Genomic DNA, 23,416 nt, shown 5'->3' with positions numbered 1-23,416 from the left:
CCCCGGTGGGATCTCAGGAGCACGTACTCAGTGAATTGGTGCATGGCAGTTCCGGGCAGCATTGCGAAAGGGAAACGACTTCCTATCAGGCCGAATCGCCAGATACAGAAGTCTCAACTGTCACTCAAGAGGCGGGCTGGGATGCTTTATCTCCTACAACTGTGAACATTTATCTGAAAAATTGGGAAGATATGGACGGGTTGGATGTGCCGGGCTGGAAATAGTTAGATCCCAATTTCGCCTCCTTCTGCTGGCTCAGTGCCCTCAATATCTGACTTCTCCTTTGACGGTGGCTCTGGCTTCTCTGACGGTGGCGTAGGAATTAGTATCAAGAAGAAAGGACCGTCGTCTGGCGGCTCAGAGCAGACTCTTTCACAGATCAAAGTTATGCCTGGAGCCATTTTCGTTTCTTCGCGGCCTCCTTCCTTCCTTCTAAATACTGGAAAATTTGCTTTCTTAAGCGCGTCAGGGGTTGTGGCAGGTATAAGTAAGCCGGTTTCGTCGGGCATCGTGGTAAGTGAGCCCGACGTACGGAGGAGTAACGCTGGCATTCTCTCCGGTTTCTTCCACTTTGTATTTAGTACTGCACTCTTGAACTCATTAACCTAAATATTGATTAGCGGCTGTACAAAGTAGCTTTACCTGTACATATTCTGCGGAGAACTTCTCGAAGAATCTCTGGACCCTCCTTAGGCCAATCATATATAAATAGTGTTGTCCCCGCTTCCTTCACCGGCACCTTGGTCTTGCCATCTAATGCTACAATGGCAACTAGCTCGTCCAAACGTGGCGTTGAGGGTAGAATTTGGAATAAGGACATCGGGAAAGACGTGCTGCAGTTCTCTTGGCAAAGGCGAAATCACATAGAGACTAGCAGGCACAGCACGACTACTTAAGTATATTAAAATTAACACCAGTAGGCCTGAATAAAAATCTGGCACATTGACGAAAGATGAACAGTACACCCCCGGCGTAAGTAGCAAGCGTACAGTGGGTCTCGTACAGTCACGTGCACGCAATTATTGTAGCACGACTGCGTATATTTCACCACACCCTCAAATTTAAACATAAACACGACTCTAGGCATAAGTTCACAGTGCCACAACGGCACCCTAAGGTGCCTGCAGCGACGCCAAGACCTCCAATGGTGAGCCAGAAGGTGAAGAAAACGAAATAGCGTCCGACTCGTCACTTTCGGAGGCCTCGAAGCATATACTACAAGTTTATGAATGTACATGGCAAGCCACGTACACCTGCGAAGCCCCCCCGAAACCTTGAGCTCCGCACAACTAAGCCTTGCGCACCTCTAAAGGCTCACAGGGCTACTACTGCTAAGAAATCTAAGGAAAAAGAGGCCGACATTTCAAGCGTTCCCTAGCGATGGCGGCCATCGACTTCGCATACAGACGAAGGCTAAGAGTGCGCCTAAGGCTAAGAAAGCTAAGGAGGCAAAGAAGGGCAAGAAGATGGTGATTAAGGCTGATGGACGTACATACGAGGCGTATGAACTCTTGTAGATGATGGTGTTAATGTTCAAATCTGAGGTTGTGATCATATATACGCAGGCGTGCTACAATAATCGCATGCACGTGACTGTACGAGACCCACTGTACGCTCCGGAGCCGCGCTGAATCTCTATTATTAGAAAGAAAGGCGGCAAACAGAAAAAATTCATGTGCAACGAAGCCCTTCCTGCCACAATGAAGAAGCTATCACATGGCAGGAAACAGTGCTTGATTGGAGGGCGTGAGCCGAGGTTTTCGAACGTGGAATCGTGCACAAAATCACGAAGGAGGAGGAATGGGAGGAACTTGGCTACATGAGAATCCTCCACGCCCTCAACCGTCGCATCCTCAACCGTCGCATCCTCAAACTCAATCCTCACGTCCGTCCTCGCAGCCGACACTCTTAGCCTGTGTTCGCCTATTTTCCACCCTACTCCAGAAATGGATACAGTAAAACCTCGACAGTATGATACTGGTGTATAGTGATATTTTCTATACAGTGATGCAAGTCGCCGGATTGTCCGATTTGCCTGCAATATCACTAACTCTCTGCTTACTATAGTATCACTAACCCTCTCATACAATATCATACTAACCAGACTAGATTTTGTATGGGCGAGTGGTCCGTGGACCCCCTGAATCTTTGCTGTTTTGGGGGCCACCGGCTTACAAATCCCTTACACAAATCCCTTACACGTGACTTTGATACAGTGATACATTCTATACAGTGATACGACCCCTAGCCCCCCGACCCCTATCACTATAACGAGGTTCTACTGTACTCCTGCAATGCGGTCCGTTTTAGGGCAATTAGGCGTAACAAGTTGCAATTTCAAGGGCGCACGTGACTTTATCAGTGGGGTTACATGGGCCTCCGCTTCTCCCGTCCTCATCCTCATCCTCACGCCTCTCGCACCCGCATCTTCACGCATCTTGCATTCTCACATGGCTCTCATTCAAGGTTAATGAGTTGCTGCATCGGTTCTTTTAAACCTCTCCTTTGTTACTATTCGATTCACACTCGTCGCTTGTTTATAGGTTTTCATAAGGCAGCAGTTGATTTCTATGAGGTAGGACTTCACACTGGATCGTTCCCGCTTCATCTTGCGAAAAGAATCAAACCTAGAAGAGGAGTACCGCCCAATCCTTCAACACCAGACTCCCAATTGCGAACTGAATCAAGCTGTCACTAGAACCAGCTCCTTCAGGACCCTCTTGTGTCCATCAGCACCGCCGGACCCCTAACAAGCTGCTTAGTCTCGGCTTAGGATGCGCTCACCCAGCACAGCCACAGCTCAGGCTGGAGCGTGAGCAGCTCAGTTCCCTGAACGGGAAAGGAATTGCTTGGGTGCACATTGGGATATCGTACTACCTGTTCCGGTTCCCTCCTTTCAGCCGGGCTTTTCTCAGCTGGTCCAGTCATGCAAAGCACATCTTTGCCGACGGCAACTACGCCAGGTCGCTTGAGACGATATTTGTCTTCATTTCGTTGGGCTTCGCTCTCGAAGGTGAGGACGAGACCTTTGTCTATAAAATTGGCATTTCCCGATATAATCTGCTAGGTAGACACCCCCTTACTCCACATTCGAGAGTCTTTCAAGCTGTCCTCTTTTTGACACCGTCTCTGCCGCTGCCGTTGTGGTTTGAGCAGCCCTCTGAGGCTTGAGTCCGTCATTTGCTGCAGGTGGCTCTGGTCCGTAGATCATCAACCTTGCAGCTGATGGCGGCCGGCTGGACCCTCGGCAAGATTTTCTTTGCGTCTTTTGCTGTTGGCAGCTCTAGAGAGTGTCACTTGTCTGTCCCGATACGACTTCTGCAAGCGACGGCCACCGTTGAAAACGTCAATCGGAATACACTGGCGGTCTGAGAGACATTCGTCTCTTGACCACAAGCCTGGTTATTGCCCTCTTAGATCAGCGCAATCAGGGAATATAACATGCGTCAGGTTTGCCCACACGGCTTTACTCCTTCACACGTATCTCAGCAGCTCCTTGATGTCTACGAGTTCCGCTCGTCTTCTGATGCTTGTCTGCTATGCAGTATGCGATTCAAGCCTAAAGTCCCAACCCTCTACACCGCGCAACGTAGCGCCCTTCCCCAGATCCCCATGCGCCGCGATGCCGTCAAGGTCGGGGCCAGCAGGAGCTTGGTGCTGCGCTTTAAAGCGGACAGCCCAGGCATGTTCCTCTTACATTACCATATCGAATGGCATGCGGAGAGCGGGCTGTCGGCGACGTTTGTCGAGGCGCCCGCGGAGCTGCAGAAGCACTTCCCGCACGGGGTGCTGAGGGCGCAGAGGGAGACTTGTAGGAGGCAGGGGTGCCGGTCGAGGGGAACTGTGCCGGGGGGACGCGGAATGTGTTTGATATGCGGAAATGTAATGCGGATTTGGCGGCGAATACGTACAGGGCGCTTGTGGACCCGCCGAAGAAGAGGATGATGGGAAGGGGGGTGTGGTGATGGGGGCGAGGCTTGGGGATCGCATATACCTACGCAGGATCTCGATAGATTCTAATTCTAATTCACAAATTTCGCACGAAGAACCGCTAATCCCGAACATCTTCCCGCCGTTTGTTTTTCTCCTCGAAGAGGACGAGAAGATATGAAGCTCCGTCCTTTCGATTCTTACCGTCTACTGGTCAAGCTTGTCACGTGTTGTGTCCGGTTTTCTTACTACAAAGCCTTCGAACCCCTAAACAGTTCGCCATCAGAGAGCCCATCTGGACCTTCGGACACAGATGGTTCAACTCAGAGAGATCAATCGTACTATGTTTTGCGAGCTAGAGGTTGGAGTGGCATTATTCCAGATTTAAGTGCTCATCATCACCTCCTTACTTTCCCGCACTCGCTCATCTCTCTGCGGTGCATCCCATACTCTATGCTGCATGCCCAAGATTAACCTTTCACGAAATCGAAGCTTAGCATAGCATCACCAATTCCCTCAGTCTTAACCTCCCGACCATGTTGCGCAGGATCTCATCGGGTCTAATCATCCTCGTCTCTCTACACCACGACCATTACTTGATCTGGAAGCGATTTTGCTTCCCACCAATCCGAACAGACGACCATTCGTCTTTGGCCTTCCTCGAGTTAATCCAATATGAATCCACCTGTCAGCCTGATTTGAACCCCAGGACCAGGTCTTCCATAGGTCAAATACCAGGGTGAAATTTGAACTCGATAACCTAATCCTTTCCTCCTCCTTGTTCCTCTCAGCAGCTCGCGGAGAAGTTTATATACAAGCCGCTGAGTCATAGTCTTTTGTTACACGTGAGGTGGGCGGATATCCCGTGACAAAACTCCTCGGCTAGGAGAGATGTTCGCAGGGACAGAAGCGTTAATATCACGTGCGAGCATCGTGATACCAGAGTCCGGGGGTATAAAAGCTTCTACCGGTTCTTTGAAGTCGAGTTCCAGTCATGGAGGAGTGGGGTTGTTGGAGTGGGGTAACTCACAGATGCCATCGATATATGGAGAGCCAACTCGCCTCAAAAGTCATGGTCGACATGTTCATGGTGTGAAGTCTGCGTGGAGGAGTAAACATACCGGCTCCTGATGAATGTGGAGTGTGTGTTGAGGTGGATGAGCAAAAGGCACTCGACGCATGTTCAATGGGGCTGGGGGGCTGGGGGTTTGGGTGGAGATCGAAACGGCGAAAGGCTATCACTCATGGAGTTGGGAATTCAGACAGAGGATCAAATGCTGGATTGACTTCCTGAAATGTAGTGGGCTCGTGGGAAGGCGGGGGCGTCGAAATTGTTTGATGTCCATCGTCTTTGCTCGGTGCTGAACGGCATCTGGAAAGGGTGCTATAGTTTAGAGATGCTGAAGAACAGCGGTGTTGATTACACGGACAGGAAATAAAGGGGTGTCATTACCATGAGAAGGTTATGATGAGCATTATTAACCTAGTAAAATGCCGACTACTCTATAAGCACCCAGTTCGTAGGCCATTCCAATGATCGGAACACCAGCAGATAGGTGCCTGTAGCCGTTGAACATTTCCGCCAGTAGAATCTACTTCGTTCGCATCAGCGTACGAGTAGTCTCGATGAGCGCGTTCGCCTATCAGGACTTGCTTTAGGTGGCTCGACTTGACGATCACGCTTCCGAGGGCAACTACATCGCGGCAGTTGTCCTGATTGTCGTAGATACTTGTGGATTCATCGCATAGTTGAAGCACCGAGGTCCAATACTTCAGGGAGTCGGTGGTAGAAGAATTGAAATGTTTCGGGTCGGGCTTGAAATCGTCTAGTGGGGGGAATTATCGACCATAGAAGGGAATGTCAGCGTATCGATCTGTCGTTGGGATTTTCTATGGGTTGGCTTCGTACGGGGTCATGTTGACAGTGTTGCTGGGCTGGAAAATGCCGAGGTTGGCGGAAGGATGAGGTCGGCATTCGTAGCTTCAGAATTGGCACTAGGCAGGCAGCAGCAGCATGACAAGTTGAATGAAATGTTTCTTGTTCGAGCACAGTCCGGGCTTCTGTTAGCTGTGCCACAAATCGACTTAAACCAGGACAGAGGAAGGACATGTCACTGCTAACATTGGGATATCGTTTGTGATAAAACAGTAGTGAAGCAAAAGAAGATGGGACTAATTAGGAAACCGAGACATGGACCATGATGCGCATAAGGACTGGCACCAGGTAATTCATCTTTTAATGTCATATTTTACAGTTATATACACACCTAGTTTCCCATACTAAAGGTCAACCTCTTTCATTCTCACCAGAGAAGGGGTTTTTTCTGGTTCCGGCGCGTCGGAGTACTTGCGAATCACCTCAGCGGATCCTTTCAGCCTCTCCTCGATCATCCCCATTATCGTCTTCGCCAATTCTAAATCTGGCATGTCTTTACCCAGGACAGCGGAAGATTGTTTTAAGGCGTTCCATACAGGAATCCATTGAACGATCTTGTGACCGATCACATACCGACGCTCCCTTCTTGCAGCTTTGTTTTTAGGAAGTTTGCTGAACTCCTCAACGTTTGGAAGCTCTTTCGCCAACAAGCCGGGGTGTATCTTCTATTACCAAAAGGTTAGCTCAGAATGCTGTAGGACGTCAACGCTAATATCATACCTCGGAGTAGCCTTCTTGCTTAAAGGCCGCCATTAATCGAGCAGCGTATGTGGCAACCTTGCCATCCTCGTCTTTCCCGTCAGGATGGAATGCCACTCGCGATGCTGCGAGTTCCAGCGGGACTGAAATTACCAAAGGACTTGCTCGTGGGTCTCCGAACTCCATCCTGCCTTTGGATTTGTGAGCAGGTAGTTCCAACAACTCGATGACTTGCTCGGCGAGCGAGAGGGCCTTCTTCGTGCTTGCAGAATCGAAGCCCGAGGACGAGGCTTTCTCGTGTATGCTCCCCAGAACAGCCTCCAGGATGGCGGGCCTCCGCAGAGAAACGCCTGTGTGCTCGGCCTGCTGCAGAGCGGAGAGCACAATATGCTGCATACCCGCCTCATTGGCACGCCGTATTATCTTCAGCATACGGCTGGTCTTGACGTCGATCCCGGCTCTGTGGAAACCCTCCAGCATCTTCACCAGGTTCTCCCAGTCGTCCTGTTCCTTGGAGAGCTCCACGGCCTGCTTGATCATTTCCCATTGATTTGGCACATCTTTCCTGACATCTAGGGGCTCAAGCTGCTGATCGACGGACCCTATTTGTGCGAATAGAGGCTCGTTCGTGAGCCGTGGGATGTTCTTTTTCTTGTAGACCAGTAGCCGTTGCTCATGGTTCAGGTGCTGCGGAAATAGAATCTTGGAGTTGATCTTGGTGAGGACGGCGTCAAGCTCGGGCGAGGAACTTTCGTAGTATTCCGGTAGAGCGTCTAGATAAATGTGTGTTAGTAAAGAAATGGCGAGGGAAGAAATCGAAGAGCCTCTTCTACTCACCCTTTTGCTGCGGCGCGACGCGTGAGAAAGCTCGTCTTGATCCATTGGCGCATCCACTGGCAGTTGTACTGCAGCGAATGACCGATTGACAGCAGCGCCGGGAGGTAGTCATCTTGCGCGACCTGGGGGAGATGTGACGGAGTCGCAGTAGGATGGATAAAGTGCTGGAAATCTTTCGAAGTGCAAACACGGCAAACTCTTGGCGGTTGCGGACACCCCTTCGACACCTCCGAGATCTATCATCAACACCACTCTCCTGTCGAAGGCATTTGTATTTCACTGCAGATCATAGTTACTAACGTTTCCCTCGAGTGGTACTACTTCTACGGCAGAATTAGGAGCGGAAGCTTAGAGACTTCTTACGCATTCACCATCCGCAATTCTCTTCATTTGAGCATCTCCCAGCGATGGAATGAAAACGAGCAGAGAACTATTGATGTATGATTTGAAGAGTTTCTAATGGCCACACCAGCGCCTGATTCCAGTCCCCGTCCAACTTTTTCACCACAACCGTTGCTGTCCGACGCAGCCACACTTCCATAAACCACCGCCGAGGCCCACGATACATGATGGCACACCAGTATATCAACAGCAACAAGGGTACATCCTCCTCCTCTCGTATATCATTTAGAAACTCCGTCTGGATGGTCGCTGGCCAGTCAATGTAATGACGCCACACACTTGGATAACCATGACACGTAATGACCCAGGTCTTGAAAGCCTCAAAGGCAGCAGGGGTTGCCTTTCTGCGATTTTCAGAACGGGGTCGATAGTTACTGACGATGCCTTCAAGATTCTCGATGGCCTGCTGCATACCAATGTCGTCGGATTGGCATATGAGCTGCAACGAAGCGCGATCTCGGATAAATGGCCACATTTCGCTTCTGAATAGATATGACGAGACCGACCTGGCAATGTTACTAGATATGCGTAGCACTTGCAGCATTTCTAGGTAGTCGAAGAGATGGTCGGGACAATATTGCTGGGTCGCGAATCGGAAGATGATGACCGATATCCCAAAAATGAAGACTGCAAGCCAATTCTGCTCGTTGACTACGGGTGCCATGTGGGTGAACGCATTGGATGCCATGATATGGTGGTGGTGGGCGAGGTTTGTGGCCTCGGAGAAGGCGTCCTTCGAGAGTCGAGGTCCGACGTGTAAGGTGTGTATGGAGAGCATAGTATGCTGCAGATACTGGCAACCGGCCAGGGCTTCTCCAAAAGCTGCGCACCATAGTGCTCTCTCGGGTCTAGAAGCAGGAACACATCCGACTATGACATTGCTCAAGAATGATACGCTTATAAACGAGGTTATATCTCCCAATTGGGCCGCGGGTAGTGCGAATACGGTGATAGCCGCAGGATTCGGAGGGGGTATTTCATATTCGCAGTCTTCATTCCGTCGACGACAATTCGCGCAAACCGGAGCTTGCTTGTTGCATTTCACACGTCGGGTCTTGCATCGTTTGCAACCCTTGTGAGACTTGTGGTGGAAGTTCCGAGAGCCGTTTGGCATGATATGGGTAGCCGCTAGTATATGAGTTGGGTGTTATTGAGCTAACATTTCGACTCTGCTCGCTGTTTTCTCGCTGTGGTTGAGAGGATGTAGTTGGCGAGAAAAAGTACCAGGTAATGTATGGCCGATTCTGCACAGCCACTCATGCAGCATGTTGTTAGTGTACGAGCATCCCTACGAAGATCACGAGCTAGGTATAGAGTGAGCTGCTGAAACGCCTTTCCGAAAACTAAACCTTGCAGAGCTCTGATAACCAAGACTTCAATCTCGCATTATCTATTACGGTAGCTGCCTGATGTTTCTAATGAATGAGCATGCGATAGAGGCTCGTCCCAACGCGTCCATCGAATATGGCTGCACAGCATCATGCATATATTGAAAATATCGACAGGTCCGAATAAGATACAAATACTACGTGACGTCGAGCTGTCCAGCTTGCAAACTACGTCTCAATTCGTCGGTATCTCCATCCTGTATTGAAGTCCAACATGAAGCTCTTCCTTCTCTCATTTTCTCCTCTTTCGTTGTTCCTGCGGCAGCATGAGCAAAGCCCAGTCAGCCGAGAAGCATCCGTTGGAGAATATCGAGAACACGCTAGATATCGAGAGGGCATGCGTAGCGGGAAGAGAGTACGGGGACGCCAAAATGCTAGACGAGAGAAGCGTTGAAGAGGATATGTAGGCTACGATCAGGAAGACGCTGTCAGAACTGAATGAGACTGAAATGATTACCTATTTGGCGGGCGCTCTGGCATTGCAAAAAGGAAATTGGTTTCCAGCATCTAAAAGTGTTCTTCACGAAAGGGTGATATGGTGAGTAGGCTAGACATGGAATATCATTCGAATGCGTTAGCATGCACTCGATGCCTGCCCCATACTGTACCTCCTATGAATTTGCCTCGGGTGGTACAAGGGTGTTAAGCTTGGCCTCGTGAGATCTTGCCCTTTGTGAATGCAGCAACTGGAGCCGAGACCGTGTGCAAACTTTCGTGGAGCCGTGTCGGTGCCTCAACACCAACGCCAACGCCATCCATCCCGTTCATGCTACCCTCTAGCAAGATCCTACGATATGAATTTAGTAGAGGCTTCAAATGTTTTTCCTTCATCACTGCTCCTCTCCCTCCCTGCTGAGCTACGCCTCTGCATCTACGAATTCGCGTTCATTCCCACGCACTATCGAGGCCCAGAGCTCCCTGACCCCTCCGACAAAGCCTCCCTACGCCTGTCACTGCTTCTCACATGCCGTCAAATCAAAGCAGAAGCATGGGCAGTTGCCTACTCGCGAACATCCTTCCACATTTCCAACCTAGTCGAGCCCCTCCTAGATCGCATCTTTCTACTCCGCGAACCGCTTCGAGTTAATCTCCGTTACGTCACCATCACCCTCAACCTGTCTATTGCACCCAAAATTCTGAACTGCATGGACCCCCGGCTCATGGAACTGCCGTTGGAGCAGCTCACTATCAGTATCAGCAAGCTCCGCGCGCACCCACAGGAGAGCGCCATCATTAGCAGCACTGTCGAGCCCGCCTCTATCGAAGACGTGCGAGCCTACTCGTACATCCCCGCGAGCTCGCTCAGATTTGAAATCCAAATGAAGAACTTGAAGTCGGCCATTTGGCGCGGGCTTACGGAACCCTCTAATGTCAAGCAAATCACGCTTCTACACGATGGGTGCTGCTACGGAAACAAGTTTCTTCGATTGCATATGATGCTTTGCATTCTTAAGAATAGCGAAGAGAAGCTTGCTAAGAGGTGGGATATATCGCTTGATCAGGCAAGGCATGCTATTGATATTGTGGCGGCTTCTACGGACTGCGGCGTAGCTGTGACATCAGCTAATGATACATTTCACGAGGTTGCTTGATATTGATTGTTACAATGGTTCTCTTTCCGTTTGGTTTCTTTGACAAGTATTATTTCTTTGGAGCAGCTTGTTTGGCAAGATGCCGTCCAGGTTAGGGTAAAGAGTATGGAGATACCGCGGCACAGGACAAACGAACTCAGCAATTACAAATACTAGAGTACTATTCTTGCTCTCTATTGCTACTTTTCTAGATCTTTGTTCGTAATCATTGAGCTCCTTCTATGCCTCCTTCATAGCTTCTCTATGGATGGTTCTCTTCGAGATCCCGGTTATAATCATGGCAATAAACCTCGTTAAATGAGCTCATCACCGAGTATGAATTCTGAGTCGACTCAAACGCACAGTGTGGGTCAAACCTGCTAACGGGTTTCTGGAATTCTCTCCGGGCAAAACACGAGAGCATCGCTGGAGTCTATATACTTCGCAATCCTCAAAACCCCTGGCGCCTGGATTTCTGATGACATGGTCGATTTTAGGGACTACGAAGCGACGGCCTACTCGCCTCTTTCCCGACTCCCGCGAGAGCTTCGAGACATGATATACGCTCGGGTATTGCCTTGTCCGTGGGGTTTACATTACGACGAATTCAACAGCCAGATGAGTACCCACAGCGTCAACTATGTCCCTCTTGACCTCTCTATAAACTATGTATGCCGTGCCTTCCGAGATGAGACCCAAGATCTCGCCCTTAAGCTCAATTGGCTTAGTACGTAAACTTCAGATTTTCTATATGTGCATAACCATTTCATCCATTTGCGAACTTCATCTGATTAGTCCTGCTTTAGTTTCGGCGCCTTTCCCGTAGACTCGGGTCGAGCGAGCTCAATGTCCCGATTCTGCCTCTTTATGAAACGCCTCTCTCCTTCGCAACGCACCATGGTGCGCTGCGTGGAAGTTTGCGATATCCTGTCCTTTCGCCGGACAGATTTCGATGAGCTATCTTGTGGTTTCGACGGTGCCTATGGCGTTCCTGGGATCTTGGAGACTTGTCATGGGTTGGCCAACATAAGGGTCCGCATCATTATTGCGCTATCCGATTTCGCACACACTGGCAGCGGAGACGACAGTGAACGCTTAGAAGGTGTCCGCAAATTTGCCACAAACGTCACCAGTCTTCGTAGTCGTGGTCTTATTGGGCACCACGAATGCAATAACCATGTCGTTTTGGGTAACGAGTGCGTCCATATCGTCTTCGATGAGCCGTCTGATTTCGAACGAATGGAATACGATGAAAGTGTTGAGAAGGATGGGGAGGGTTGCCCGAACTGTAAGTGGTGGTTAGAGAACGAATCTCATTGGATTGATGAACGGCAAAAGGTGGAGCCCAAATAAGTAGTGTACCTAGATTGATGATACTGCCGAACCTTGGTTCAAGTAAGCATAACTAGTATCTTGGATGAACCTTGGTTGATACTTCCAGGTACAACTGGTTAGCAATTTCGGATCTAAAGACACGTCGCGCGCGCAACGCATTCTCTCTTGTGTCAATCGGCAGTCTCTGTTCAGCACATCCGGCGCCACGACCTCGACTCTCTCGTCTAACTTTGCGTGCACGACGAACTCGCTGACTTCTAGTGAGCTTCATTATGGGTGTATCAACCGACCTTTTCCTTCACCAAGATCCTCCACCAAGATCCTCACGGCCAAGCGGACCCACCCGATCTAAAGACCGCTGACATTCCTACCGACGATGTGGCATCGCGCCCAACTTTGCCTTTCTTCGAGCTTCCTAGCGAAATCCGTAACATGATTTATGGCTACGTGTTTACAGCGCCATCGAGATGCCTATACTACGACGAATTCAATGGAAAGACAGTAATTCGATCCCCAGGGATTCTGCCTTCCGGTCAGGACACCTCCTATAGCTCTCTGAACCTCTCTCTCAACTATGTCAACCATTCCCTCGCGCACGAAACCCGACATCTCGCTCTCAAACTCAACACACTCATCTTCCGCGCTCCTGATCCATTCTGCGGACCCGCCACGGCCATTTCCAATTTCTGCCTTTTCATGAGTCGATTGTCGCCCGCTCAGCGCGCTATGGTCCGGCGCGTTGAGGTCTTGAACCTCCACAATACATACTTCGGGTCGCTTTCTAAAGCCCTTGAGGGCGAAGATGGTGTCCCAGGGCTTGCAGACACGTGCTGAGGGCTATCCAAGCAGCTACGCGTCGAGATCATGGTCGGGCCATCGTCAATAACTCTAGCGCACTACGAACAGGGTGAGCTGTACCGCCGGTCTCTCTTCCGTATGTTCGCCGAAAACGTCATTCGGCTGAGAGAGCTTGGGGTTGTTGGGAAAGGTCGGGTCGTTAATATCACGCTGATTGAACCGACTGCAATGCATAAAAGGATATATGACTGCGACCCTAGGAGGGATGCGCCATCTCGGCATGTTGATTACTGAAATTATCGTTGGTCTCTCAAGAACCAAGACCTAATCGGAAGAGTCAATGGGAAGCCGTGGACCCCGAAAGAACATAACGAATAGGAGGAGCTTTTGGGTTGGCCGGAGGAGTCCTCTGATGTTTGGGACTGCTATACTACCACGATTCGCAAAATATATTATCAGTGAAGCAAGATACATGGTAGCGTTCAAATGGCTACAATAGATTCTAGGTCTGCTTTCCATACTGCAATTTTTCAGCCTAGGTACCAGCCTAATCTATGTCCACGCTCTCGCTGCTAAATATCAAAGTCTTCATATCCACTTCCACGCTGAACATGAAAAAGGTCGCACACTCATCAAGCACTCTTTCTCGTGTGTACAACGAGTTTCCACATAGTCCAATGTGAAGAGCTTTCATCTAGTTCGAATTCTTGAAACTGCATCAAAGCACCCCGAGCAGTGGCATACACGCGCACCTGCGGCAGCTTGTTGTGGAATTAGAGTGCCACCTTTGCCATGCCCCGCGCGACTACTAAGAGTAAATAGACTAACCTATCCAAAACTGCCTTGGATTACCTCGAACAATCCTAAGTGCTACTATTCAGATTACCTGTTCACCATCTCCCCTGACCGTACAGTAGCCGAAGCGCTCTCATCAGATCCCTCGCTCTTACTAACTCTAGGTCCACTACACGTCCGCGCTCATACTCGCCCTCGTCGCCGAATTCATCGACCCAGTAGTCGCCGGATGATTCTCGTTACCTCCTCGTCGTAATTCTTAAGCCTCACCACGATGACCTTTCGAACGACACACTGCTCGTCCTCATCACCTCCATGTTGGCCTGACAGAACCTCACATATCCCTCCCCCTTCCTAATTCTCCTGAGACTCACTACGACAACCTCTTCACATCAACACTCCCGGAACCTTATATCTGACCGAAAAGCACCCAGTTCTCCCCCTCTGAGCCTCTCCGAGGTCTTTCGATCCCTCCGGACCCGCCCATGCCCCCCTTCTGCCCCCAAACTTGCTCTGGAAAATTCCCACGACACCTGGCCACCCTTTAACAAGGCTTTGTGAAGGTCTCCGAGAACAGCGTAAGGAAAGAAGCATCTCTTGATCCTCCTTCTATTCACACAACTATGGCCGCTTTCGCTAGAAGTTGCGGCTAGTTGAGCGATAGAGCCAGTAACACTCGCTCCTGTTTGGGCAGATCGACTACGTGGACTTGAAGTGGAGTGTCTTTGAGTACTCCCCGGTGCCTGATAGTACGACGTTCTGCTAGTGACGAAGCGTGGAGTCTTGTTCTACCTGTGACTTAAGAGCTACGGGCTCATTAGTGTAAATAATTTGTAGATGAAATGTATCAATGAATCTTGATACTCTCTTTATCGTGATCTTTGAGAAGTCTGAGTGGTGATCGATCTGAGTAGAGGCTCTCCATCTGCAACTCATCCGAGAAAAAATTCCATCCACCATCTTACAAGGTCGAGATTCCTTATGTCGTATAATATACAATGGTTCTACAGCCAGCCAATTATTCCAAAATCTTGCACATCCCATGTCTAAACGCCGCCCAATGCAATGCCCCTCCCCAACCAAAACGCCCTTCCTTCTCTCTCCCCTCCCGATCTACGCAATCGGCCTACTCTTCTCATCCTCCGGCATGCGCATATACGCATCAATCGCCGCGCTGAAGACCGCAAACCCTGCACACCCCACGGCCGCCGCCTGCGGTCCCGCCGCCGCCGCCAGCGCCCCGCCCGTGATACACCCCGCCGCGACGCCATTATACAAATCGCTCTTTGCCCGGAAGCCCTCGATCACGCACTCGGTGCCGCTGAAGATCGCGCCCACTTTCCCGAAGTTTTTGGCGGAGCTGTAGGATGCCCGCCCCATTTCGCGCATGCCGGCGCGCAGCTGCTGCTTGAAGGGGAGGGCGGCGATTTCGGCGCCTTGGGCCGTGTAGGGGGTGTCGTAGCGCATCTGCATGGAATGAATGTTGGCACAGTGCGACTTTGGGTCCATGAAGGATTGAGAGGAGGGAGGGGCTGGGGTGGTAGAGCGGAGATGGGATAGAAGAGAGAGGAACGTACACTACTCATGAACAGCCCAAACATACCCCCCAGTCCCGCGCCCATGACGCCGGACATGACGGTCTTGCCGGCGCAGCTTTCCATGCCCATTTGCATCTAATCCCATTAGCGCTGTTAGCATGGTCGTTCTCTGGTTGGAGATGAGAGGGAGGGGCGCGCGGCGTACGTATTTGACCATCTGTTTCTCCTGCTCGGACATCCCTGCGGTGTCATTGTTCATGCCGGGCATGCCCATGCCGCCTGGGAAAGCCATGATGTAGTAATGTGCGAAGGGAGAGCCTGTGATGGTAATGGTTGTCGAGGTTGAGGCTCGGGAACTTTTTTGCGGAAGCGGAGGTTGCCGGGCGGGATGCTTGGCGTTCTTCGAAGGGTTCAATCCAGATGATTGGCACGAGCAACAGCGTTTTGTGATGATTGCTCCTGCTCACACCTACGTACAGTGATTGATATATCTATTCACTATCATCTGTGGACAGTAGGCTAGAGAGCTTGAAAGCTGCGCAATTGAAGTTGATGTTCACTCTAGAGTGGGAAAGAAAAATGAAGCAATCGAAGCGTGGAGGTCACAAATGCACAGGCAAGAACATAGTGTAGTTATTCTTTCATTCGTTGTTGATTGTCAACATGCCCCCATCCAGTCCATCACTCCATTACCCAAGGGATATGCACAAGAAAGCAGCATTGATCGTCTAGTATTTACAGACAAATCGCCACATCACTCCGCTCCACAAACCACCAAGTCTAAGCCTTTTAAATTGCTTTTGGAAGCAAAAGTGCTTTTGAAGTAAAAACATACGAAATGCGTGTCTTGTCTCGTCTCATCTATGTCGTCGTCGCACGTTATGCTTTCCGTACCGGAGAAGCTGATCGCCCAACGTAATCGCCGCTCGCATGGCTGGCCTCGCGAGACTCGGCCGGGGGCGTAAGGCTCTTCTCCCACTCTTTCATGAGGTGGGATGCTGTTCGTTTCAGGTTGTTTGGGGAGAGCTTGACGAGGTCAGGCCAGGGGATGGAGTTACGGTTAGACATGGTGTCGGGTGTTGCTACACCGAGGCCGGTCGAACTGGAAGAAGTCAGTGAACAATATCATACAGTTCGGGGGAGGTAATAGTACCTTGTGCTGGTCCTGGGGCTGCTTCGTGCTGAGTCCTCCGAATCGGACTCGTTACTGGATCCGGTGGTGTGCTGCTCATTGGGTGTGTCCCACGTGTCCCAGCTATCTTCGAAATTGTCATTGATTTTCTGGGAAGACTTTTGCGGCGTCTGGGGAGTCTTTTTGGCACCCTTCTTGACTTGTGTGCTGGCCACTGACTTTGGCTCGTCTAAGCCGTTCTCTTTCCAGAACGACTCGCTGATGTCTATGAGGTTGGCTTCCTCGCCGCTATGCTTGTTGGATAGGCTTGCATTGCGGTTTAGGGACGGACGGCCGCTCTTGAGACTTGCCTTGCTGCTTTGTCGTTTGGCGTTCGGACGGCCTTCGATATCATCCGGCTGCTGGACGGCTTCGTCGCCGACGGTGGCTTGGCGTAGATCCTCGAGGAAGGTCATCAAGCCATCTTTTAAGTCGATAGCGACTCGTTTGCCTGTCTGTAGCAGAATGTCTCGTTGTATACTTGATAGATCGTAGCGTTCGTCTTTGATCGAGTTTGCGATAGTGGTGGCGATGTCGGGGGTGGTGGAGGTGCGTGTCAATGGTTGGCGCTTAAGCGTCTCGTCGAGAGATTGGCGAACATCGGCAGGTTGGGGGAAGGAGGGAGAGTACGTGAGCTTATCAGGTGATAGTAACGATAACGTTCGAGTATGGCGGGAGCCGCTGAAGACTTTTCGTTGAGACGTCTTTGTGTTGCTAAGAAGGGCCTTTCTTCGCTCCATTTCTTTCTGCATCCACGCCGACGAGCCGTCTTGGTCGTCGTCGTCGGTAGTTATGTTTGCGAGGCCGGTGTTCAGTGGTTGTAGTTGCTGAACACGGCGGACATCGTTACGCTGCTTGAGGCCTTCATGCCTTGTCCATTGTTTTTTAAGGTCGACGAGGTCCCGCTCGGCCTTGTTGAGCTCTTCCTTCAGCTCGAGCACGCGGCGCTCCTGAGCGGCGAGGACGGTGAGGAAACTGCCCTCGGTCGGAGAGGGCACGATTTCAGGGGAAGTAATGGGGGTGGCAACCCAAGATTGCGGTCGTGAGCGCGAAGGCGACGTGCTGCCTGCAGCGGGCGTTATGGGAAAGTTGAGCGAGAGGCGCTTGCCATCTCTAACAACGTCGGCAGACGACATGGAGCGGGAATGTGAAGTGCGGGAAGAAGCGGTGCTGGGAGAAGGGTGAGAGAGCGTGGTGGTGGTAGACGGGCTGGACGGCGCTGCCATGTGCTCTGCAGGAGGAGCTCTGGGACTGGCTGCACCCCCTGAGGGCAGTGTCTGCTGCTCTGGGGCTGCTGACCGCTTGCGAGCCATGTCTGCGAGTGCTAACTTCGGATCGTAGTGGGTGATGCCTCCAATGTAGCAGACGTCGCCTACACCATGGTCCAGCAGGAAGTTCAAGAAGATTGGGAGTTGCAGGTATCGAGAAAGTCGGTGGAGGAACAGCGACGTCGACGAATAGCCGTACAGCTCTAGGTGCCAAGCAAACAGGGCTATGGGCAGGCCAATCAGGCGGAGGAAAACTCTGCCTCTCAGTAGGGACAGCCACGACTTCAGCGAGCTGGAGCCAAAGCAGCAGAAACCCATACCAGAGGCATTTGGGACATGTCGCGATATAGCGGGGTGAGAGAGGAGGAGTGAAAGTGCGGTGTGGGCTGGTCGTGCAGAGTTATTCAGCGTGATGATCCATGGATCCGGCTGGGCACGGGTTGACACCGACGGGCTGTGGGCAGTGGGCAGTGGGCAGTGGGCAGTCAACAGAAGTGCGAGCCCCTCGTTGGGCCGCTCCCTTGCGTGCATGGCGGCCGAGCCCACACGGACGCGGGCTGTCTGCAGGATCGGATCGCGTTCGCAGCCGGCGAGTGCTTGACTATTGTCGCGCATCAGCCAGCGCCGCCAACGCAGCAGTTCACTGGCGTGTGCCGACGCTGGGAGCTCCTGGCGGGCGAGGCGACATAGAGCGCTGTCGCCCACGATGCCTTGCGGGACAAGGGTTTGCAGAGGCAGAGTGCTGCCAAGACCGGCCGCTATAGATCTGTATCGGGCATGCACCGAGATTGGACGCCAGGATACATGCCAGTGTGCCAGGACCGCTGGAGACTGGTCACATGGCCTCTATTCACACGGCCGTGAGGAATGACGTGTGGTGTTGTGTGTCGAGGCAATCTCCCGTCGCAAGTGTCAAGCGCCGTACAGGCAGATCCTCCGCAGTGAAGCCGTCAGCCTCGTGTTGCCACCGAGTCTGCCATGGAATGCCCTGCAGCCACTCAGCCGTGAAGCAGTATCTTAATATCTCAATAATGTCGGGATGCCAATTGAGACTTGTCTTCCGCCTGTCTGGTTCTGGAGATGGGTGGAGTCCGTGACGGCCTTGGGCCTAGGAACAGCCGTTGCGGACCCTGGCGCTAGGCACGTGCAGACTTGGCGCGCCTTCCCCAAACGGGCAGCGTGTTGTTTTTTGCCCAGAACCGCCTCCCGCGCCACCAGCCAGCCCGACACGGTACAGCCTCTCTTTACATCCGGTGGTCACTCTCTAATATTGAGCCACAGACTTATCGTATAAGGGAGCAACTCCAGGCGTCTTTAGGGGGGAGTAGCAGCGTTCTGGCCAATCAATCCTCAAGCCGGTCAAGTACCAGCCCAGAAAAGAGGTATACCAGGATCGACTCAGTTTAGCGCTATGTTCACCGGACGTAAAGAGCGGCTGTACTCGATCACAGATCTCACTGGCTGGACCCGGGGCAGCGGCATCTCTTAGAATAGCCTGCTACGTCTCTATCGTGTTCCTGCAGAAGTCTCTCGGGGTGGATGCGCTGCAGGAGACGCCGCAAGCGCCTTCTCAACCACATCAATATCTATGAACTCCATCTGTAGCACTCTTGAAGAATACATTCTTCCCGTCTTGCAGCACTCTGGATTGAAGCACACGACGCCCACTGTCACGGCCTGAAGCGGGGCCCGGGCCTCGAGCGGCGTTTTGCAAGTGATGTCGTTGCCATAGTAGCTATCGATAGCGTCCACCATAAACATCTTCACCACGCACCTCCTCCGTGTCTCAGCACTCCATCCTCAACCCTCCTATTCCTTCAATCTTTATCGCGCCTGCACCGACTATCCCTTGCTTCAACCTGGCATCGGATCGGGGCTCTGCTTAGTGTGCGCTCGTGTTATTCCTACATAACAGCATCGTCAACACCGCGCGCAATGGCCGACAACTACCAGGTCCTCGAAGAGCTCGGCAGTGGGTATTCGCAACTCGACTGAAACCTCCAATACTAATGGAATGCGCAGGTGGCAGCTTCGGCGTCGTCTACAAGGCCATTGAGCGATCCACCGGTGATCTCGTCGCCATCAAACACGTACGGTTCTCGCCAACCCTCATACCTCCCACGGCCTGATACTGACCTCCATTAGATTGATTTGGAGGGAAGTGGAGATGAACTGCAAGAGATTCAGCAGGAGATTGCTCTGCTCAGCACCTGCGAGAGCCCATACGTTACACAATACAAGACCAGCTTCGTGAAAGGAGTCAAGCTATGGATCGTCATGGAATATCTCGGGGGAGGATCATGCTTGGACTTGGTATAGGTCTCTCGTGCTATTTTTTCGCACCAATTCTAACCAGTCCAGATCAAACCCGGTCCCTTCGGCGAGGCTCACATCGCCATCGTCTGCCGTGAGCTCCTCCTCGGCCTCGACTATCTTCATCAGACCGGCAAGATACACCGAGACATCAAGGCAGCCAACACCCTCCTCTCACAATCCGGAAAAGTCAAGATTGCCGACTTCGGTGTCGCTGCTCAATTGACAAACATCAAATCGCAACGAATGACGTTCGTGGGAACACCTTTCTGGATGGCGCCGGAAGTTATACAAGAGGCGGGTTATGACTTCAAGGCGGATATCTGGTCGCTTGGGATTACGGCCATGGAGCTGGCAAACGGAGAACCACCAAATGCTGGAACACACCCCATGAAAGTCCTCTTCCTGATCCCGAAGGCTCCTGCGCCACGTCTGGAGGGCAACCAGTGGAGTCGCGAGTTCAAGGACTTCATTGCGTCATGCTTGATCAAGGACCCAGACCGACGAGCGACAGCAAAGGAACTCTTGCGGCATAAGTTCATCCAGCGGGCTGGAAAGGTAGAAGCAATGCGGGAGCTCATTGAGCGGAAGCAAATGTTTGATGCACAAGAAGAACAAGAGAGGGGTTCGCACCCAAGATACTACGAGGAGACCATGTAAGGACCCCAATAACCTTATTCCGTACGACAGATACTGACTACGCTAGGCATGATATCTCACCTCGCGATGAACAAGACGAATGGGTCTTCGACACAGTGAAGCCCGCCACCATGGCACCCGCACGGCACACATACAAACGACGAAAGCTTGCTCGCATACCCTCTACCAGTGCCCAAGACTGCGAGGCGCTCATGCAACGACTAGACCTGAACACTGCTCCCCTTGGAAATGCGCCTGACTCACCACATCTTCGACGTCCCTCCTCTCGAAAGTCATCGGCTGCAACCGCATTCCGTGTTCCATCGTCATCGACTCCAACTGCACGGAGAGTCAGTGCCCAGCAGGCACATAAGCAGCCTCTCGGCGTGGATTTATCCTTCGGCAACTCTCCATCCACAGTCCGCATGTTCAAGCGCGTGCCATCTGGAGAACGACGCGCTGCTCTCTCCTCGAATCCTCCTGTTAATTCGTTCCATCCAAACCCGCAGGCATCAACCTTTCGCCCATCTCCTCCTTCCTCAATGCACCCAGAAGAGAACTCGGAGAACACCCCGCCACCTTCAGACGGCCCTCCGATCGCAGTGACGAAAGAAGCTCTCCTCGGCCGCCGCGCTTATGGTAAATGTCTTGATCCGGCTTTCCAAGAAGCCTATGCTCAGAGCGGCGCCCCGCCACAGCGCGAAGCTATTGCCCGTGTCGCACAGGCTTGGTCAGACCTCGACCAAACGGACCCAGAAGGTGAGCTCCTGCTCCTCAAATCCATGATCGGGCGCCTCCAGGCCGACTCCAAACTCGCATCTTCCCTGGGCATATCCTTTGCGCCAAGCAGTCCTGTCAAGAACCCCGCACTCGCAACGCAGTCATCGTTCTCGGGCTCCACGGTGAACGGTTCGGTCTCTACAATGTCAGGTACCACGCGTATCCGCCAGAGCAAGCTCGTAGATGAGGATGTTATGCCTGTATCAACCCCCACTCGAACGCCGATCAGCACCGGATCACCCGCAAAAGGACCAAAGCTCGTGATGGCGCAGAACAACCCCCATCTGAAGAGTCACCATCGCCGACGGCAGAGCGCGTTTGTGGGCTCAGGACCGACTGGACTCGGCCTCGACCGCGAGTACAGCGCAGCTGGGTTGGACGAAAAGAGTCTCCCGGGCAATGTCCAGCCGGGAATGGAGCATGCGGGTATGCTTGCGGATGTCCTCTATGGACGCTGGATGGAGGGACTGAGGTCGAGATGGCCGCTGGCGTAGAGGCCACCGACAAGAGAGATTGAACTATGCCATGGTAAGTCAAAGACTGATGTGATAATGCCCAAAAGCTCATCATTTCCCCTTTCCTTTCTTGTATAAACTTTTGGCGTGAGGTGGTTGGCTAGGCTCATGTGGTAGCTAGCTGGATTTTGGGAGGGAAGACTTGTATTATTTCTGTATATTCTTGTGTCTCTATTACTCGAGGTCTGTGGCTTTATGTTTCTGAAATCGGTGTTTGCGGCATGGGAGTGCGATGCATTGCTGTAGTGGCGGTTGAAAATGGTGAAGGTTGTCAAGGAGGTGGAGGATAGTCGAAAGGGGTTGATGGGTGGATAGGTGTTGATTAGGAAGGGGAGGTATGTGATTATTCGTAGATAATGCAATCGAGGACTGTATCAAAATACTACGTATGCTACGCATTTGCTTGTGATGCTTTCAGCCACCTCCCTAGAGCGTAAGGCTGAGCAGTGATAGAGGAGATAACGGTCTAACCTTATGTCGTTTAGCTCTCTTTTGCTCACTAGTCGAGCGTGGCCATACGTGTATACTTGAACAACACACCCTCCCCTCTTCATGATGCGACCCAGCTCATATCTCTGAAATCTCAACGGCTACGTCTTCTTGCTGAAACGAAGTCTCTATACTCCGTATAAGATCGTTGCGCCGGGCTTGTCGCTTTTATCTTAGAGATTCACTTCGCTACTTCACCCACCTTGTCGTCCTCGTCCTCGCAAGGCTGTCTACAACTCAGCCTCGGGGCAACGTATCCGCTTGAGTTCGCCGCAGCTGATTCCTCTAATCCTTGAGACGAAGGCATCGATTTTCTTCCAAGGCTTCATAACCGCCGCCCTCCGGATTCCGTCTCAAAGGTTTCTTCATCTACTTCGCCCTGTCTTCGTTGCAAGGCTTCCCGGGTCTTTCGTTAGGAAGGTCATACAGCTCGGCCTCGGGGAGGTGGATTATCTGCGTTGAGACCTACAAAAGCTGACCCAAGCCGCCGAGATGGAAAGCGAACTCTGCGACGTGTGCAAAAGGCTTATCAAAGCTATTGATGAAGCACCACTATCCGAACACCGCTCTGGCTTCAAGCTCCGCATATACGAGGGCTCCTATCGTACCTCTTTTGAAGCTCTTCAAATCCCAGCAGTAGCCCGATGCGGCATATGTTATAAACTGAGTTGGGCAATAAATCGCTGAAGCAACAAACCAGTCGAACTGAAATCGCTTCATGTCGAAGTCAATTGTTATGACCTTTTGCGGCACAAAAGCGAAATCTCAATCGATTTCCATCTGGGTCGGCCCCAAGGATACGATTTGCCTTTATGCGGATTTCGTTGCATCCCAGTAGAGCAGAAAACAACAAGACAGTCATTCACATTCGAAGCGCTCTCTTCTCTTTATGAAAATTCCAGCTTCTATCAAAATGGACACACTAACACAGGATGTGTTAAACTTCAACTAGCGAGTCAGTGGCTTCAAATTTGTTCGACAGCCCACTCAATATGCTCACAGGATCGGGAGC

At 51.6% G+C, this 23,416-nt stretch overlaps 9 protein-coding genes across 9 annotated transcripts; 5 read left to right on the top strand and 4 right to left on the bottom strand.

Moving 5' to 3' along the window:
* The first annotated feature begins 3,070 nt into the window (after window positions 1-3,070).
* On the top strand, window positions 3,071-4,026 carry BDZ99DRAFT_119587 (uncharacterized protein). The gene has a single exon (XM_033712509.1). The coding sequence runs from the start codon at window positions 3,442-3,444 to the stop codon at window positions 3,943-3,945; it is 504 nt and encodes a 167-aa protein (XP_033582592.1). The 5' UTR covers window positions 3,071-3,441; the 3' UTR covers window positions 3,946-4,026.
* Window positions 4,027-6,098: 2,072 nt separating this feature from the next.
* Window positions 6,099-7,535, bottom strand: BDZ99DRAFT_405852 (uncharacterized protein). The gene is made up of 3 exons (XM_033716436.1): window positions 7,403-7,535; window positions 6,587-7,338; window positions 6,099-6,531 (listed from the first exon to the last, which is right to left on the bottom strand). The coding sequence occupies exons 1-3, from the start codon at window positions 7,512-7,514 to the stop codon at window positions 6,211-6,213; spliced, it is 1,185 nt and encodes a 394-aa protein (XP_033582591.1). The 5' UTR covers window positions 7,515-7,535; the 3' UTR covers window positions 6,099-6,210.
* A 265-nt stretch (window positions 7,536-7,800) lies between these two features.
* On the bottom strand, window positions 7,801-8,960 carry BDZ99DRAFT_457601 (uncharacterized protein). The gene has a single exon (XM_033718723.1). The coding sequence runs from the start codon at window positions 8,916-8,918 to the stop codon at window positions 7,833-7,835; it is 1,086 nt and encodes a 361-aa protein (XP_033582590.1). The 5' UTR covers window positions 8,919-8,960; the 3' UTR covers window positions 7,801-7,832.
* Window positions 8,961-9,943: 983 nt separating this feature from the next.
* Window positions 9,944-11,092, top strand: BDZ99DRAFT_457599 (uncharacterized protein). The gene has a single exon (XM_033718722.1). It carries the CDS (start codon window positions 9,987-9,989, stop codon window positions 10,782-10,784), a length of 798 nt encoding a protein of 265 aa, XP_033582589.1. The 5' UTR covers window positions 9,944-9,986; the 3' UTR covers window positions 10,785-11,092.
* A 517-nt stretch (window positions 11,093-11,609) lies between these two features.
* BDZ99DRAFT_457598 (uncharacterized protein) lies at window positions 11,610-12,229 on the top strand (the record flags this gene model as incomplete). The annotated part of the gene is made up of 1 exon (XM_033718721.1): window positions 11,610-12,229. The coding sequence occupies one exon, from the start codon at window positions 11,610-11,612 to the stop codon at window positions 12,114-12,116; it is 507 nt and encodes a 168-aa protein (XP_033582588.1). The 3' UTR covers window positions 12,117-12,229.
* Window positions 12,230-12,441: 212 nt separating this feature from the next.
* On the top strand, window positions 12,442-13,076 carry BDZ99DRAFT_119534 (uncharacterized protein). The gene has a single exon (XM_033712507.1). The coding sequence runs from the start codon at window positions 12,531-12,533 to the stop codon at window positions 12,930-12,932; it is 402 nt and encodes a 133-aa protein (XP_033582587.1). The 5' UTR covers window positions 12,442-12,530; the 3' UTR covers window positions 12,933-13,076.
* A 1,430-nt stretch (window positions 13,077-14,506) lies between these two features.
* BDZ99DRAFT_457596 (Tim17-domain-containing protein) lies at window positions 14,507-15,594 on the bottom strand. The gene is made up of 3 exons (XM_033718720.1): window positions 15,435-15,594; window positions 15,269-15,364; window positions 14,507-15,158 (listed from the first exon to the last, which is right to left on the bottom strand). The coding sequence occupies exons 1-3, from the start codon at window positions 15,519-15,521 to the stop codon at window positions 14,805-14,807; spliced, it is 537 nt and encodes a 178-aa protein (XP_033582586.1). The 5' UTR covers window positions 15,522-15,594; the 3' UTR covers window positions 14,507-14,804.
* Window positions 15,595-16,108: 514 nt separating this feature from the next.
* On the bottom strand, window positions 16,109-17,536 carry BDZ99DRAFT_484566 (uncharacterized protein; the record flags this gene model as incomplete). Its single annotated transcript, XM_033722651.1, has 2 exons — window positions 16,109-16,331; window positions 16,383-17,536. 2 exons carry the CDS (start codon window positions 17,534-17,536, stop codon window positions 16,109-16,111), a joined length of 1,377 nt encoding a protein of 458 aa, XP_033582585.1.
* Window positions 17,537-19,079: 1,543 nt separating this feature from the next.
* Window positions 19,080-22,291, top strand: BDZ99DRAFT_505397 (Pkinase-domain-containing protein; the record flags this gene model as incomplete). Its single annotated transcript, XM_033724103.1, has 5 exons — window positions 19,080-19,092; window positions 19,691-19,758; window positions 19,814-19,981; window positions 20,030-20,637; window positions 20,688-22,291. The coding sequence occupies 5 exons, from the start codon at window positions 19,080-19,082 to the stop codon at window positions 21,892-21,894; spliced, it is 2,064 nt and encodes a 687-aa protein (XP_033582584.1). The 3' UTR covers window positions 21,895-22,291.
* Between the last annotated feature and the right edge of the window lie 1,125 nt (window positions 22,292-23,416).

This window comes from Mytilinidion resinicola (genome assembly GCF_010093595.1).
Source record: "Mytilinidion resinicola strain CBS 304.34 unplaced genomic scaffold BDZ99scaffold_2, whole genome shotgun sequence".
Taxonomy (NCBI): domain Eukaryota; kingdom Fungi; phylum Ascomycota; class Dothideomycetes; order Mytilinidiales; family Mytilinidiaceae; genus Mytilinidion; species Mytilinidion resinicola.
Note: the sequence above shows the minus strand (reverse complement) of the source record. Positions and strands in the feature narration are given on the sequence as shown.